Source organism: Sparassis crispa (assembly GCF_003851025.1).
Source record: "Sparassis crispa DNA, contig_000001F, whole genome shotgun sequence".
Classification (NCBI taxonomy): Eukaryota; Fungi; Basidiomycota; class Agaricomycetes; order Polyporales; family Sparassidaceae; genus Sparassis; species Sparassis crispa.
This window is the reverse complement of record NW_020939748.1, coordinates 761,721-778,584: the sequence shown is the minus strand read 5'-3', so window position 1 is coordinate 778,584 and position 16,864 is coordinate 761,721. Positions and strand designations below refer to the sequence as shown.

The window sequence follows — 16,864 nt, the reverse complement described above, 5'->3', positions numbered from 1 at the left end:
GGTTAGGTGGTGGTCATTGGGGAAGTCGCGGGCGACGACGGGGAGGAGGAGGACGGCGACAGCGATGCGGGGCAGGTCGTCGTCGCTGTCCGGGGCAACTATGGGAAAATCCTCCGAGGTGGTCCGACGGGCCGACATCAAAAGCTCTCGTCACGAGGAGATCGTGCTTTCGTCTCTACCACCTCGACTTCTGGCTCGAGCTCATCGTCCTTCACGACGTCCACGATGTTCGCTCGCCCAGCCGTCCGCGCTCTCTCTCACTCCCGCCAGTTCTCCTCGTCTGCTGCTCGTCAGACCAAGGTCGCTGTCCTCGGTGCTGGCGGAGGAATCGGTCAACCGCTCTCCCTCCTTCTCAAGACCAACCATCTCGTCACCTCCTTGAGCCTCTACGATATACGCGGTGCTCCTGGTGTTGCTGCCGACATTAGCCACATTGATACTGCCAGTGAGGTGTGTCCCTCTCTTGTTCTAGCACAGCAGGTGTTCATCTACTCTTGCCGTAGGTGCACGGTTATCCCGCAGACAAGCTCGACCATGCCCTCGAGGGTGCCCAGATCGTCGTCATCCCCGCTGGTGTTCCCCGCAAGGTACGTTCAGCTCTCTGACCTCATATTTCCGCCAACAACTCACTGTTAGCTCGAATAGCCCGGCGTAAGTCATCATAATGGTTACCGCTAATTGCCGTTCTAACTCCGTGTCCAGATGACCCGTGACGATCTCTTCAACGTAAGTGGTTTTCCATCGCGTCGTACGGCACTCTGAACCGTGCACGCAGACCAACGCTTCCATTGTCCGTGACCTCGCAGCGGCGGTCGCGCGCGTCTCACCCGAGGCGTGCGTTCTCGTCATCTCCAATCCCGTTAATTCCACTGTCCCCATCGTGTCTGCCGTCCTGGAGAAGGCCGGTGTTTACGACCCCAAGAAGGTATTCGGCGTGACGACGCTCGACGTCGTCCGTGCTGCTCGCTTCCTTGGTGGCGTCACCGGCACCTCACCGAACGACACCCGAGTGACCGTCATCGGTGGGCACTCTGGTGCGACGATTGTTCCTCTACTCTCGCAGACTCCGTACGGCAAGGGCGTCACCGGCGAAGCCTACGTCTCACTGGTGCACCGCATTCAATTTGGTGGTGACGAGGTCGTCCAGGCTAAGGGGGGCGCGGGCAGTGCAACTCTCTCTATGGCGTACGCAGGTGCCAGGTTCACTGACGCTGTCCTCCGCGGTCTGAATGGCGAGAAGGGCGTGGTTACTCCTACGTTCGTCAAGAGCCCTCTGTTCGCGGACCAGGGCGTCGATTTCTTCTCGACCAATGTTGAGCTCGGTGTACGTGCCGCTTCATTTGATCTCACTACATCCACTGACTTGAGGTGGTATGCAGCGCAACGGTGTCGAGAAGATTCACCCAATTGGCCCCATCTCGGCAGAGGAAGAGAAGCTGTTAGCAGCGTGCTTGCCCGACCTGAAGAAGAACATTGAGAAGGGCAAGAAGTTCATGTCGCAGTAGCACTAGCAGTCATCGTGGGGGTCGTCGTGGCAGCCGCCGTATAAAAGCATTCGTATAGATGCGTTCGACATACATGAATCTAATCCATCATACCACCACATTCCGAGGTTCTGTGACTCGAGCAAGTTGGTGTACAGTAATTGTATGCTTCTGCGTGAGGCCAACAAGGCTCACTTGAGGTCATCTGTGACTCTGTCCATGGCCTTTCACTATCGTGAATCCGTCCTGGTCCACTTCGAGCACCTCCTTGCGCGGTCTCTGCTGAACATCCAGGAGCGTCGGTGCATCGTCCTCCCCGTTTTCGCCTTCGTCGTCATCGTCATCCTCCCGATCGCTATCATCTGCCGCCCCCTCTTCGGCCTGCACCTGTTTGCCCTTCACCTTCTCCGCCTGCTCCTCAAAGGCGAGTACCATCACGGTGCGACCCACAGCAGCCTCGTCCCAGAGCTGCACAACGTCTCGCGCGACCTCTTCCGCACTGCCATCCTCGAGGACGGCATCGAATTCATCCTCCATGATCTGCAGCAGCATGAGTTCGACGTACGCCACGTCTGGCACGGGGTCCTCCTGCTCGAACGCGTCGACGAGTGTGGATGCTAGCCAGTTGCTCTTCGCGATGGACGACGGCCCGCCCCATGCCTGGGCGATGGCGATGCGAAGGGCAGGCCAGATGGCGAGGCGAGCAATGACTCCGCGGGCGAAGAGGACAGAGGATGACATCGTTTCAATTCCCAGGTCGACTCGCGAGCTTCAGCGAAATTTCAGTCGTCTGTCACGTGCGTGCCTCTGTCTTTTTCTTCTTCACATTTCATCGCCCTTCGGCTAGCCTAACTAGAAGGACTAGAATTCGCAAGCTGAAGCCGATCAAGCTTTCTTGAAAGACTGCATGCTCAGCGCGGTCGCAGCCCGCAAGGCGCGTCTGCAGGGACCCGCGACAACCCAGCCTGTGGCTGTCATCCCCACACCTACATCACCCCCCGCACCCTCGCTAACGCCTGTCTCAGAGCCCAGAATAGTACCCAAGCTGCAGTCAAAGCGGAAGGCCGCGGTGCAGGTAGAAAAGCCACCGAGCAAGAAGAAAAAGCACGCGCACACTGCAGAAAGCGACAGGCGCACGCGCTACTTCGAACAGCCGGACGTGTTCAAGCAGCAGGGCGACGCGAATCTCGTCGACGATGACCATGCAGACGAAGACACTGATACGTCTGGGGACGACATGCCAGTCGATGGCGCTCAGCTGAATCCGCAGATCATTGGAACAGATCAACGGAAAGGAGCAACGCGACGAAGGGCTTGGTCCCCCAGTGCACCGGATTCATCGGATGACGAAGAGGACGGCGTCGTAGAGGGGAATGCACTGCCTTCGCTTGTGCCAATTCTTGCAGAGCATCTACGCGCCGTGTCCCACGACGCTCCCTCGGTGCTCTCGACATTCAAGCCTGCTTGGGAAGAGAACATCTTCCGTCTTTCGCAATCAGAAGTGCACGACCTCAGCCTGCCATCATACTCCGAACAGACGGGAACTCTACTTCTTTTGACCGCAGAGGAGACAGTCACGCTTCTCGGAACATACTCGCTGACTGTCCTGCGAGGCTGCATCTCCTTCGCTGGGGTCGTGCTCACACCATCACGCGTCTCCCATCGCGTATTCGCCCCGCGTTCATCTCCTCTGCCTGTGATCAAATGTTTGGCATTGAAGGTACCTCTCAGAGATTTATCACTCCCTGCACGTCTCCGCACTACTGCGACTAGCATGGACGCGGCTGTTTTGTTGCAAGAATTGCATACAGGCGTCCAAGGTTTGGGTGCTGTATGCCGGACGTTCGACGGCGTGTTCTCTCCGTCACGTTCGCAGAGCAACGTCTCTGCGTTCGATCTTAACCTCCGAGGTGTCCATCTCGTATGCATATATCAATTCGCTCTTGAGAAATACTTACCTCGTTCATCTCTAGGTGAGGCACTGCACGCATGACATATCTGTGCTCGTCATTCCTCCATCATGGGAAACGGCGATGTCGCCGATCCTCCAGCCAGCTGCACAGACGGACTATTCACGGCGAGTATATCTTGTGAAGGGACCCCAGAATTCTGGCAAGAGTGTGTTCGCAAGAACGCTGCTCAATCGACTCCTGACGCTGTAGGTTTTTCGTTCTAGTGGAGGCAGTCACGTCTTGATATTCACTTCGTTGCCAGGTATCGCAGGGTGGCATTTCTTGAGTGTGATCTCGGTCAATCAGAGTTCGTTCCAGGAGGAATGGTTGCTGTGAACGTCGTAGACAAACCTGTCTTTGGTATGCCTTCACACTTGAGCGAGATAGCTTTTCACAAGTTCGATCATCACAGGCCCACCGTTCACACATCCAAGTATCCCCCACTCGGCACACTACATCGGTGCTGCCACCCCTCGCAACTCCCCCTCACACTACCTCGACTCTGTCCAGGCTCTTATACAAACATATAATGTCCACCTGCAGCACGCCGGACTTGTGGATGACACTTCTCAAGGTGTGAGTTCCGACGAGGACCGCATCGTAGACCTGATACCTCTCGTTGTCAACACGATGGGCTGGACGAAGGGGCTCGGCGCTGACTTATCGAGGAGAGTCGAGGAGATTACAGATCCTTCTGACATCTTCGAACTCGGGTGCCGAGTCCCTCAAAGGGTCTGGTCCTATTCACCCAGTGAGATCAGGACTTACCTCCTGGAACCTGTACCATCGACTGTTCTCTCACATCGTTATACACCTGCCGATAACCGAACGTTGTCCATGCTTTCCTATTTTTACGCCGTATTTCCGGTGAAATCGGATGCCTCAGCTTTGCAAAATTGCACTGCAATGTCCTGGAGAACATCGCTCCCTCTATGCGCCCAGCCGCCGTACGAGGTTGACTGGAAGAGCGCGTTTGACAGGACTTTCCTCACCGGTGCAGGCACGGAGGATGTGGTTCCGACGGAGATACACCGTGTGCTCAATGGCGCCATTGTCGCTATGGTGAGCTGCGAGCCAGACACCCTCGATACCGAGACAGACGATATGACAGCGGCCTGGTCGACCTCCCCACCATACAAACAAGACGCGGCCCCACCGACTCCTTTCGGATCCTCCTGCGCCGGTCTCGCACTCGTGCGGTCACTATCGCCTGTCCCTGCGTCTGTGTTACATCTCCTGACGCCCTTGCCTCCGCACGCATTGTCCCGCGTGCGTGTGTTGGTGAAGGGGGAGTTGGAGTTGCCGGTATGGGGCATGCTGGACTTCCGCGCAGGTGACGGCGGGGAGATTGCCGGGGTCGAGAGCGGGAAGGTGCCGTATCTGCGGTGGGGCAAAGGCGAGGGCACGGGTGGTGACAGGCGGCGGGTGCGTAGGAATTTGATGCGCCGTGGGCAGATGTAGTAATCGAGATCTGTAGTATTACTCCACGAAACCCTAGCAGGCTATAGTATACCATTGAGACTCTAAGAAGAAGCAAGGCACAAGTGCAACCTTAGAGTAGAGTCTGTGTGCAAGACAGTGGGCACTTAGCAGTTTGAAAGTCGATTATGCGAGCTAAGCCAAAATTCTAAAAAACTTCTATGAGATAGTTATCTTGGCATAGGTACATGACATAGTAGGCTGTTAAGGTGATCCTTGTAGAATGAATATTAATGACTTTTAGTCATGTTTTTATATAGACTTTATAAAATGACATAGTAATATCATTTTGAAGCCCTTTTTCAGCTGAATCTTTTAGAATGCATACTAGTCACTTTTTAGTAATGTTTTTATATACTTTTTTGCAAAATAACATAGTAATATCATTTTGAAGCTAGTGCAGAGCAGGGGTATGGATAACACTCAAGGGTCAGGAGTAAGGGTATCCGAGGGTAAGGGTAGGGGTATGAACTTTCAGACCCTTGTACCCCTGGAGGGTATCACTGCATATAGTATATATAATGTAAGCAGTAGCTGTATGGTGAATAAAGCCTAAGTACAGTCTAGAGACAGCCTTAAACTATGTTTACAGAAGCTCCAAAGGGAAAAGAAGACTGTTACAAGCCTTAAACTGAATGTTTATATTGTTATTCCCTCAAATAAGGCAGATATTGAGGGGTATACCCTCAGGGTTTGGTACCCTTACCCATACCCTTACCCCTGATGAAGGGTATGTACCCTTGGAGGGTAGGGGTAGGGGTACAGCTCAAAGTACCCAGGGGTATACCCCTGCTCTGCACTATTTGAAGCCATTTTGCAGCCGAGTCTTTTAGAATGCATACTAATCACTTTTTAGTAATAATTGTATATCAATTTTATAAAACTACATAGTAGCATCATTTTGAAGCCATTTGTCAACTGAGTCTTTTAGAACACATACTAGCTACATCTTAGTAACATTCTTATATAGTTTTAATAAAAGAACAGAATAATATCATTTTAAAGCTACATTTTAGATAATTCTACTCTGAGATACTTAGCAATATGTTAGACTATTATCAGGCAGCTACAAATAGATTATTATGTACATTATACTACATTATCAACTGATATTAAATGGCAGGCGACATAGCAGACTCATGTGATAACATAACATATTATTATTGTAAATGGTAGGCGACATAGCAGACATATAAGACTCATGTGATAACATAATATATTATTGTTGTAAAGTGTGTCACATAGTCTAATGCATTATTATAAGATTTTTATAAACTACGATCAGATGACATGTTATAAGTAAGTCAAGAGTATAATATTATTAGAAGCTTACTATATTAGACTAATCAATATACCAGTTATTGAATAACATTACAGACTAATATAATTTAAAAAGCACTAGCATTTTCTTGTAACTTTTTGTATAGACATATAGATGGCATGCTGAACTATGGCAGTACTGTTATCAAATATAAAATATTAGATGAGTAGAATACTAAAATATTGTAATGCAGATATTAATAATACTTAGAGTATCTAAATAGTATTATAAGTCATTCTAATACTTTATTTCTTTTGGTTATCTGTATAAAATGAATTTTTACATAAATTTAGTTGAAATAAAAATAAAGTTTCAGAGCTTCAAAAAATTATACACTAACAAGAAAGACTTGAGTTCTTTATACTCATTAGTATAATATCAAATTTTAGTAGATTTTCATCTAAAGTGGCTGTTTTGAGTGAACAAAATGGTGAAACCTTTAAATAGATACTGAATGAAAATACAATATGCTATGCAATGCAATGGACCACTCTTTACAAGTAATCAACTACTAAGGAGTAATACAGAATAATTAAAGCATGTGAGAATAATTAGATGATGAGAGAAAGGCAGGAACGCTGGACCTCAGGAATTGTTCCTGCCATGCAAAGCAGTGGCCTACTCCCCACAAATAGAGTATCAAGAGCCATTTTACCTTGAGTCAGTGGTCGTGACTTCCAGCCAACTACAATACCTTCAGCACCGTTGGTGACACCACATTCAGTTGCTTCATTGTTCTTAATCATAACTGGCAGCCCAATACATAAGGATAATTTACCTGGATGATGATTGGTACAACAGTGTGGCAAGTTCCAGAGTTTTTCCTGCAAGTGTGGACTGATCTTATTTGATGATCACTTAGGATCTACTGTAGCAGACTTCTTCTTTGATTTTCTCTTCTTGTTACTAGTATCTTCTGACTTCCAGCTGTCTACAGAATAAAATGTCTGAAGTGTCTGACCAGTCTCTCTGGCAAACTGTGCAGAGCCAAGTTCATTGATTCGATCATGACATGCATTGAAGCTTATTATGATAGACACATATCTGAACCTTGCCTGACAGAGTTTAGGTTTGTCAGGACCCCTTCCAGCTATTCTAGACTGGAGTAGCTTAATGTCTGCCTTAGTACAAGACTAAATTCTCTAGTGCTGTTCGCAACTTCTTGTCTTCTTCACTTTGTGACCGTTGACGCATGTTCTCTCGCAAAATAACTACAGTAGTGACCTGATGCCATAGTGCCTTGCCAATAGAGGCCTCCTGCTGTGAAGGACTATATGTTGTATGAATAACTGGTTCAATAACATAATGGACAGTTGTCAGCTGCAGGCGGTAGCTGTGCAAAGTCTCCAGCAAAAATCATATTAATTCCACCAAATGGTTCTTCATTGGCCATTGCCTTGCACATACGAGCACAGATTTTATAAAGACTCTTGCAATCAATCATAGAAACTTCATCCACAAGAATATAGTCAACATTCTTTAGTTGTGCATGAACTTGACTAAGCTTTGCGACAGACTCTGAGCCATACTGACTCAATCCAAGTACAGAGTGGTAAGTTGAACCAGGTATTAATGCTGCAGCTGTACTAGGGGCAATACACATAAATCTATAGCCTTCCTCTTGTGTAGTAAAAAAATCAATCAATGCTTTAATCACTTGTGACTTGCCAGTGTCAGCCATGCCACCTAAGTACATTTTCAACTGCTCCCCACTAGGCTGGACTGCATGATTAGCAACTATGCAAAATGCACGCTCTTGTTCTTTATTCAGACTGAATTTCTGCACTGCCTGATCAATCAATTGTTGACTATCCTTATTTGATGCTTTAAATGACTTGTTAAGACTGGTCAATAATCTTTACTTGGTCAATGGAATTGACTGGTTCAGTAGTAGACTGACTAGACTTCTTAATTGCTGCTTGTGTCTCTCGAGCCTGCAGAATTGCATCACACTTCTAGAAGTAATGTTTTCCGAGCATTTCCAGTGCAACCTTGACCGGTTTGTATTGCAATGTCAGAATTAACAAAGCCTGGTTTTTGATCTAGTGGAAGTGTATCCATTGCACCAGAAGTTTGTAGCATACACTCTGCTTCTTGCATTTGAGCTGTACGGAACAATGCAGACCGATTTGGTTCATCATACTGGTCCAGGTTAAGCATACTTGCTTTATCAACAAGGTCTGCTCAAGCTTCATCACCTTAGTACTCGCTGTCAAAGTGATCTAACAGGTCATTATTTGCATCAAAGGGAAGAATGTTTGGGCCCTTTCCTGCCTTTCTTGCAGCAGAATAATCATCTCGTGCATAATTGCATTCATATCTAAGATTGAAAAACTTTAGAAGCTCATGCTGTCTCTCAGTAAATTCATATTGGTTAAAGGAATCATCCCAAGTTACATCACTGTTTACTTTTAGCTCAAGTCCAGTTTGCCATGGTTTAAATAAAGTAAGCATAGTCATACAATAATCTTCACAGTTTCCTCCGCCTACAAAGTTAGGTACCTGTGCATATTGTTCTGCTACTAGTCGCACATAGTGTGTCTCATACTGTGGGTGATCTTTGGAAAATTGATACCATGTGTAAGAGCCCTTGTCTGAATCATTATCTAAGGTTTCACAGTCTTCTGGTGCTTTACCATCATATTCTTCATCTTCAAAGTCATTTTCTGTTAGTGCAATCTTTGGTAGTGCATGCCAATCTCTTACTTCAAGTTTCTCAAGATAAACATCCAACTCTGCAAGGTCCTTGTAGGATGTATATGGCTCCCAAGTTGCATCACCTAGAGTCCATTGTACATGGAATTCAACTCTTTGACCAATCCAGCGATGATTAGTGATAGTGTCCACTTGAAAATTATCTTCCTTGCCTTCACTATATTGCTTAGACATTTTCTTCTTGTCTGCATGTCGAATCCAGTCATACAAACTAATTGACTCAAGTTCTGGAGGCCGATGCATATAGTCAACAACTGGTGAGATTCCAATATACTTTCCATTGCTTTGACCTAGTATAACCTTGTCTGGTACTCGCTGTTCATTTCCTTCAGGTTCAGATGTCTGCCAGGCCTTTTCAACCTCTTTGACATAACTGCGCCAGTAGCAGACTTTAAAGTCATGACTTGTATAGTGGTCTGGATGCTGCAGTAAATATAAACATGCCATTGGTCCACTTCAGGGTACCCTTTATCCCTAGCTCTTAGCAACAAGATCTTCTATAGTATGTCATAGCTAAGAGCTTCTTAAGTGTCAGACTGACCATGGTACCTATTATGTCCCAGGGCATTCTGTGGCATTGCCCAGGGCATAGATAGGGGCATATGGAATGATTATTATGCGGGATATCCTACTAGGCTAGGACATTAATTGTTTATCCCAGTATTACTGGTTGTCCCATAGTGTCAGGGGTACATAAGGATGTCCCACTGTTAGCAGAAGATGTATTTTAGGCTGTTGTATATTTGTTGTTTCATCTTTTCATCTACTGCCATACTATATAAACCTTGATTACATAGTGCAGTAAACCAGTGCTTTACTGATACTTCAAATGAGATAGGAGATCTACAAATAGTGGGATATCCCATACTAAGTTTTATATTCACTGGCAGTGTTATAATACTAATTACTATTAGTGGTATGTATAACATGTTCATTAGATCAAATAATAACTATAACAGGCCAAACGACAGTTATTATTCTCGTGTTTCAAAAGTAGTTATACCTTTTCTGATGCAATGTTCAAATTGACGTAATGGCACCTTTAGTATATTGCATCTAACATGAATATTCTATAACTTCCATTAATAACCAGAAGAAACACAGTAACTCAGTCTACTTATACACTAGCAAATAAGAGACACTTTAGTCAAGTCTGCTACTATAGAATGTACCTGAACAAAGCAAGAAAGACATTTGACCTAAGATTGCAGTAAAGTTGCATTCACAAACACATTCGCCCAATGACTTCTTATACTCTGGGACATTATGCTATAGGATGGGATATCCCATCTAAGAACCTGTTACTCTCCAATCTTAATAATACAATGACTAGTATAGGTCTTTAGGTAATTATAGTAGTCTAACAGATGTATTCAGACAAATAATAGCCTGAATAGCTGTCAGCATACAAATAAATCACATTTTAGGATGTCCTTAAAATGGGATATCCTTAAAATGGAATGTCCCATTTTTATATAAAGTGTTAATAAAACACTAATTTACTGTACTGTGCAATTACAGCTTATATAGTATGGCAGTAGATGAAAAGATGAAACAACAAATATACAACAGCCTAAAATACATCTTCTGCTAACAGTGGGACATCCTTATGTACCCCTGACACTATGGGACAACCAGTAATACTGGGATAAACAATTAATGTCCTAGCCTAGTAGGATATCCCGCATAATAATCATTCCATATGCCCCTATCTATGCCCTGGGCAATGCCACAGAATGCCCTGGGACATAATAGGTACCATGGTCAGTCTGACACTTAAGAAGCTCTTAGCTATGACATACTATAGAAGATCTTGTTGCTAAGAGCTAGGGATAAAGGGTACCCTGAAGTGCATTGGTCCAATCTCTGACTTTGCTGTAAGAGAGTTTACAATCTTTGTCATAATCTTCCGTGCTTTCTGTAGTCAATCTAAGTCACCCTTTATAATATCTGAATTTCGTTCAAATACAGCCTGCACTGCCTGAAATATGGTATGTGTCTTTAGTGGAGATTTTGTAATATATGCAATGACAGACTTGATTGCAGTACCAGATAGCAAGCTGGTTACATTAGTATTACAACGCAGGAGATAAGTTACCACTGGAGTATACCAGTTGATCCAGGCTTCACCCTTTTTCTGATTCAATGCACCAGTCTCAGGATCAACTGTAGTCTCTAAAAATGTATCTCTAGGAAAGTGTGCTTTGCAGGAACCATTCTTATCTGTACATCCTTTATGGCAAGAATGTCTATTAGATCAATAAATAAGTTCATCGACTACATGTGTGAACTTGCTCCACCATGATGAAGATGCAGTACACAGTGAATATACACCACAATTCTCCGAACAAGATGTTGCTACTTTTTCTGACATTGATTCTGTAGGTGGAACATGCATAGGGTTTGCAGTAGTCTCTTTTTCTATATGTTCTTGAACATTGGCCATAGTTCCATTCAAAAATTCTCCAACATGAACACCCTCCAAGTACTCCACCATATGCCTTTGAAAATCTGAGTTTGGATCCAATATTTTATCGCGAATTTCCTGGGGTGTAAGTGCAGACTTTAGCCAGCCAAGCATATGCATATGAAGTGTTAGGTGACCCTGTTGCTCTACAGTACCATAATAACCGGAGGTTTTGCCATATAGCCCTGAATGCTTAAGTCCAACACCAAGAATATGCTTTAAAAACAACTCAACCATCATTTAAAAAAAGTGTGCTCCTGCCACTGGATTATTTCAAATCAGACGAATGTGATCATCTTAGTTGCGAAATTCAGGAAAGTATGTCTGCTTAGTGTCTGCAAAATACAGTGCAATTGGATGATTAATGTCTGCTGGTGAAAATGTTATAAACCAGGATGGTGCTCTAAGATATGATGTAAGTGCCCAAATTTCATTCCACATCCATTTTCTATTTGTCTTAGAGCCATCCACCTTGTCATCCATATATTCCAAGTCATCTAATATTCTAAAGCATTCCTTCTCTTCCTCCGTCTCTGGCTTTATATGACCTTTCTCAAGTCTTTGTACCAAGTCTGTCGGTGTATCACTATTCACACTGAACAAATGCTCTGCAATATCAGTAAATTGAGCCTTGTCAGCAAGCAAAAATCCACCAGTAGTACATTGTTTAATATGTTCATGATTGAATGCAATAAGTGGAAAGACACGATCAAGCTGGAAGTGCTTATCATGATACGTTAGAAGTTGCTTCTTTCATTCACAGTCAGATATTTTCTTAAATCCTCGAGTATTGCCAAATCCACCCAAACCATATGGGAACAGCCATGGAAACATTCTTGGATATAGTTGTGGATTATTGTACAGTAATTCAGCCTGTTCAGAATGTCCAACTGCAAGTACCTTGCCGCCATTGCTTTTGCACGAACTTTCTGTGGATCATTCTTGAGGAGTTCACTAAGTTCTGTCCTTCCAATGTACCTTGGTCTGGCTTGATATCATTTATTGCACTTGACACAGCATCTTTATTTGACTCTACATAGTGATAGTCCACAATAACTGGAGGTACATCCTCGGGATATTCTTGCAAATTCTTGTATGAAATCTCAAGATCGGTGTAATCCATATGATTTAACTTCAGCCATTCGAGTGCTGCTGCAACCCGATTACATCTTACAAGGACAGGTGTACACTGAAAATCAGAGGGTGTTGGCTTGGCTGGCCCAGTGTATATGAATGCAAGAACTTCATCTAAGTCTTCACGTTTAGGTGGAAGTACTGAATAAACCTTGGGAATTGGCACAGCATGACATATGGCATTTGCTCGCATCTTATGCATACCAGAAGAGGCCACTCGCACAACACAGTAATTATGCATAACACAAGATATAAGCATTTGCTCAGTCCACGAAAGGTCTTGCAACTCATCTGGCACTTCACCTAGCCATAGTCCATTAGCAAGTGCATTAACTGGAATTACTCCTTTCTGTAGTGAGCGTACACATGCAGTGCATACTCCAATACACTTTGAATCAATAATCGGCCCTCTGAGTTCTTCTATAGGATCATTCTTCTTTTTACGCTCACAACGAGTAACATCAAATGCTTCAAGGAGGTCTAAGTCAATATTTGCGTCACTTACAGGAGTTAAATGTGTTACAGGAGTAAGCATTGCACAAACTGCACATCCAGCCTCTAGACGTTTGTCTCTCACTATGTCATCGCAAAAGCCTTGTATCATTTTAGTCAACAACTGCTGAGATGGAGGTAATGGTGGAAACATATGTTGCTTCTTGTAATTTGTCTCTGCAAGTCTATGAATCTTCTGATAGGCAGGATCTGCGGCACAAGATTGCTGTCTGCTCTCTAAGTTGATAATCACTGTTCTGGTCTCTATATTTTTTCTGACACTCACTACCAGGTGAATTTACATTAAAAATACATTTAAAGTCTGCACATTGCATGCAAGAATGTTTGAGCAATATAGATTGTAATACTGCAGCTGAAGTATGCTTGCGAGATACAAAAATTCCATGTTGCTGACACATTTCAACTAAAAATTTTACAGGTGCTCGATTGACTATAGTTGCAAGTGGCAAATTGGCAATTATATACTGTGATCCATCATTATAATCTTAGACATCAGAAGTGTAAGCAAAGAGATGAAAATGAGCAGCAGAAAGACTACAACATCCAGATATAATATATGGCTGAATTTCTTCAAAGCTCCATGTATGTGTCTTTCTTGACTTGGGTTTAACACCACCACCAATCTGTGTAGATGCAACTTCAGATGGTCAAAATATTAGAACATGTTTAGTCAAGTTTACAGTAATCTGCCCTCTATAACAAAGACATAACAGTGGTGTCAAATAGTCAGCCTTTGAGTGCTGCAATATAACATAGTCATGTTTGCGGAGACAGTTTTTCATGAGTCTAAGTCTCAATAATCGACAGGTAGTCTGTGGTGTGCAATATGCTTGCACACAAAGGCCAAGTAATGCCTTTAGTCTTATAAGTGTTCGACTTGTATCACAAAATATCTTTGATTTGTGATCAGCGTCCAAGCTGTTGCCATGCAATCTGTCTCTGATTTTTGTGAGGGATGATGCTAATATCTTGTCATTCCATGGCACGTCTCTTTCTGTGAGGGTGGATGCTAGTACCCTGCCATTACATTGCACATCTCTTTTCATGAGGGTGGACGCCAGTACCCTGCCATTACATAGCACATATCAACCGATGCTGTAAATAGCAAGCTGAACATATGTAGACAGCAATGGCAATCAGCCAAAGAAGAGATAACATATCAGAGTGTGCTCAAGGCAAAGGCCAAAGTTGATGATAGTGGTTTCATAGCAAGAAGCTGAGGCTGTGAAACAGGCAGAATTTTTGAATTCAGCACTCTGGGTTAGGTCTAGCTGGGGTCAGACTACAAATTTTGTACTCCCTGGTGTTAATGAACTACATGGTGACTGGAGTCAGTGTTTCAAAGTGGCTGTAGTGAAAAACAATGTGATTTGCACAAATAGAGCTCAAAAAAAGTGATACAGCAGCCACAGTAGGCTGGTGCATCGTAATTAGTGAAGTGAGGGAAGTACATAGTAATTATAAGATGTAAACCTGAGTATTATTAAAATATATGCATAATTAAAATATATGCATAATTAAAATATATGCATAAGATAGTGCAGAATACTCTCTTAAACTGAGTAAATCTGAGTAAAACTGGCTAAGATACCTCAGTTTTGGATTGGAAGGCTCAGCCTAAAGTGTAGACAAATCGTAAAAATGCCAGTTAAATTATGGAATCACCCTATAATGCACTTAAACATCCTATATAGGACGCCTTATTCATTACAAGCAGTGCACATTTGTTTTTCCTGGAAGAAACAAGCAGAAGTGAGAGAAAACAGAGAAAATGAAAACACTATGTGTTATCTTAAATTTAGTTAAAGTGCATCTTAAATACTAGAAAGTGTCATACTTTCACCAATAATAGTCAGAACTATGAAAGTTGTTATTCCACAAAATTTTCAGATTAATTGGCATTTTTTTGAGCCTGAAGATGTCTACTGATAATGACTAGAAAGTTTCTTAGTCTCTCAATTTCTTCGCAGTTTTTACAATTTTGATCAGTCTTAGAAGATTCACTATTGCTCAGGTTCAATTTAAAATGTATATTATAATTCACCTACTAATGAAAACTATACAACTTGTTTTTTAGGTTTTTTTTGTTGTAACAGTTTTGAGATCACTTACTCTGATGTCAAGAACAAACGTGCCCATAAGAATCACTACAAAAATTGACACTAGAACTTGTTGCAAATGTGTCTATAAGAATTGCTACAAAAAATGTGCTTATAAGAATCAGTACAAAAAATGAGACTGGAGTCTGTTACAAATGCCTATAAGAATCACTACAAAAATTAACATTAGAAATTGTTACAAATGTATTTATAAGAATCACTACAAAAATGTACTTATAAGAGGCACTACAAAAAATGACACTGGAATCTGTTACAAATTTGCTTATAAGAATCACTACAAAAAATGACCCAAGAAACTGTTACAAATGTGCCTGTAAGAATCACTACAGAAAATGAGACTAGAACTGTTACAAATGTGCCTATGTTTATAAGAAATTATATTCTCTACTGACTCCTAGTATGCCATCTAATAATATGTAGTAAGTGTTCTACAATGTCACGCTGTACTAAGTCATGTGAGTTGATAAGGGCCTTACAATAGTTTACAAGGTTGCCTACCGACTCTTAGTATATTGTTGAGTAATATTCAGCAAGTCAACAATAGCCTATTATACTCCTAATATAAACAGATGCTAAATGAACATATATCAGATCTTTTCACAATGAACAAGGCACTTCAGGGTACCCTTTCGACCTAGCTCTTACCTTCAACATAATCTATATTGTGTAGTGGCTAAGAGCCTCTCAGGTGTCAGACAGACCATGGTACCAATACATGTCCCAGGGCATTATATGGGATTACCCAGGGCAAAGGCAGGGCAAAGGCTGGTCCAATGGCACAATTATCATATGGGATGTCCTATAGTACTAGGGCATTGATATTTATATCTCAGTATTACTGGTTGTCCCATGGTGCCAGAGGTACATAGGGATGTCCCACTATTAGTAAAAGATGTATTTTCAGGCTATTGTATGGTAGTTTTTTAATACTTTGTTCTACAATCATATTGTATAAGTTCTGATTATAAAAAAAGTGACTAGAATACTGTAAATAAGTGCCTTATTTGCACTTTATATACAGTGAAATATTTATAGAAAGCAAGATATCTCATATTAAGTATTATGTATGCATTTGTAATGTTATAAAGACTATATTACTATTGGTAGCATGTACAACAACTTCATTAGCTCATATAACAACTAAGACAGGTCAAACAACAATGTTTATTCTCGTGTTTTAAAATCAATTTTACATTTTCTGACATAATATTCAGACTAACATGATATAATCTTTGGCATATAGTATGTCTCATAGCTATACTACAACTTTTACTAAGAGTCTCCAGAAATAGAACAACTCAGTCTACTTATATACTAGCAAAGGAGATATATTCTTGTCATGTCTCCTATCATATACTGTATTTAAAATCACATCTTAAGATGTCCTTAAAATGAGAGATCCCACCTTATATAATATGCAAATAAAGTGCTTGTTTATATCACTATAGTCACTGTTTTTATGATTAACGCTTAGATAATATGATAGTGGAATAAAGTATAAAAAACTACAAATATAATAGCCTGAAAATACATGTTTTACTAATAGTGGGACATCCCTATGTACCTCTGGCACCATGGGACAACCAGTAATACTGAGATATAAATATCAATGCCCTAGTACTATAGGACATCCCATATGATAATTGTGCCATTGGACCAGCCTTTGCCCTGCCTTTGCC

At 42.7% G+C, this 16,864-nt stretch overlaps 3 protein-coding genes across 3 annotated transcripts; 2 read left to right on the top strand and 1 right to left on the bottom strand.

Annotated features, from left to right (window-relative positions):
* Window positions 1–225: 225 nt before the first annotated feature.
* Window positions 226–1,505, top strand: SCP_0202290 (Malate dehydrogenase, mitochondrial; the record flags this gene model as incomplete). Its single annotated transcript, XM_027754144.1, has 6 exons — window positions 226–450; window positions 504–587; window positions 646–651; window positions 703–726; window positions 776–1,324; window positions 1,380–1,505. The coding sequence occupies 6 exons, from the start codon at window positions 226–228 to the stop codon at window positions 1,503–1,505; spliced, it is 1,014 nt and encodes a 337-aa protein (XP_027609945.1).
* A 180-nt stretch (window positions 1,506–1,685) lies between these two features.
* Window positions 1,686–2,225, bottom strand: SCP_0202280 (hypothetical protein; the record flags this gene model as incomplete). The annotated part of the gene is made up of 1 exon (XM_027754143.1): window positions 1,686–2,225. One exon carries the CDS (start codon window positions 2,223–2,225, stop codon window positions 1,686–1,688), a length of 540 nt encoding a protein of 179 aa, XP_027609944.1.
* A 166-nt stretch (window positions 2,226–2,391) lies between these two features.
* Window positions 2,392–4,897, top strand: SCP_0202270 (Polynucleotide 5'-hydroxyl-kinase GRC3; the record flags this gene model as incomplete). The annotated part of the gene is made up of 4 exons (XM_027754142.1): window positions 2,392–3,405; window positions 3,458–3,642; window positions 3,699–3,796; window positions 3,849–4,897. 4 exons carry the CDS (start codon window positions 2,392–2,394, stop codon window positions 4,895–4,897), a joined length of 2,346 nt encoding a protein of 781 aa, XP_027609943.1.
* Between the last annotated feature and the right edge of the window lie 11,967 nt (window positions 4,898–16,864).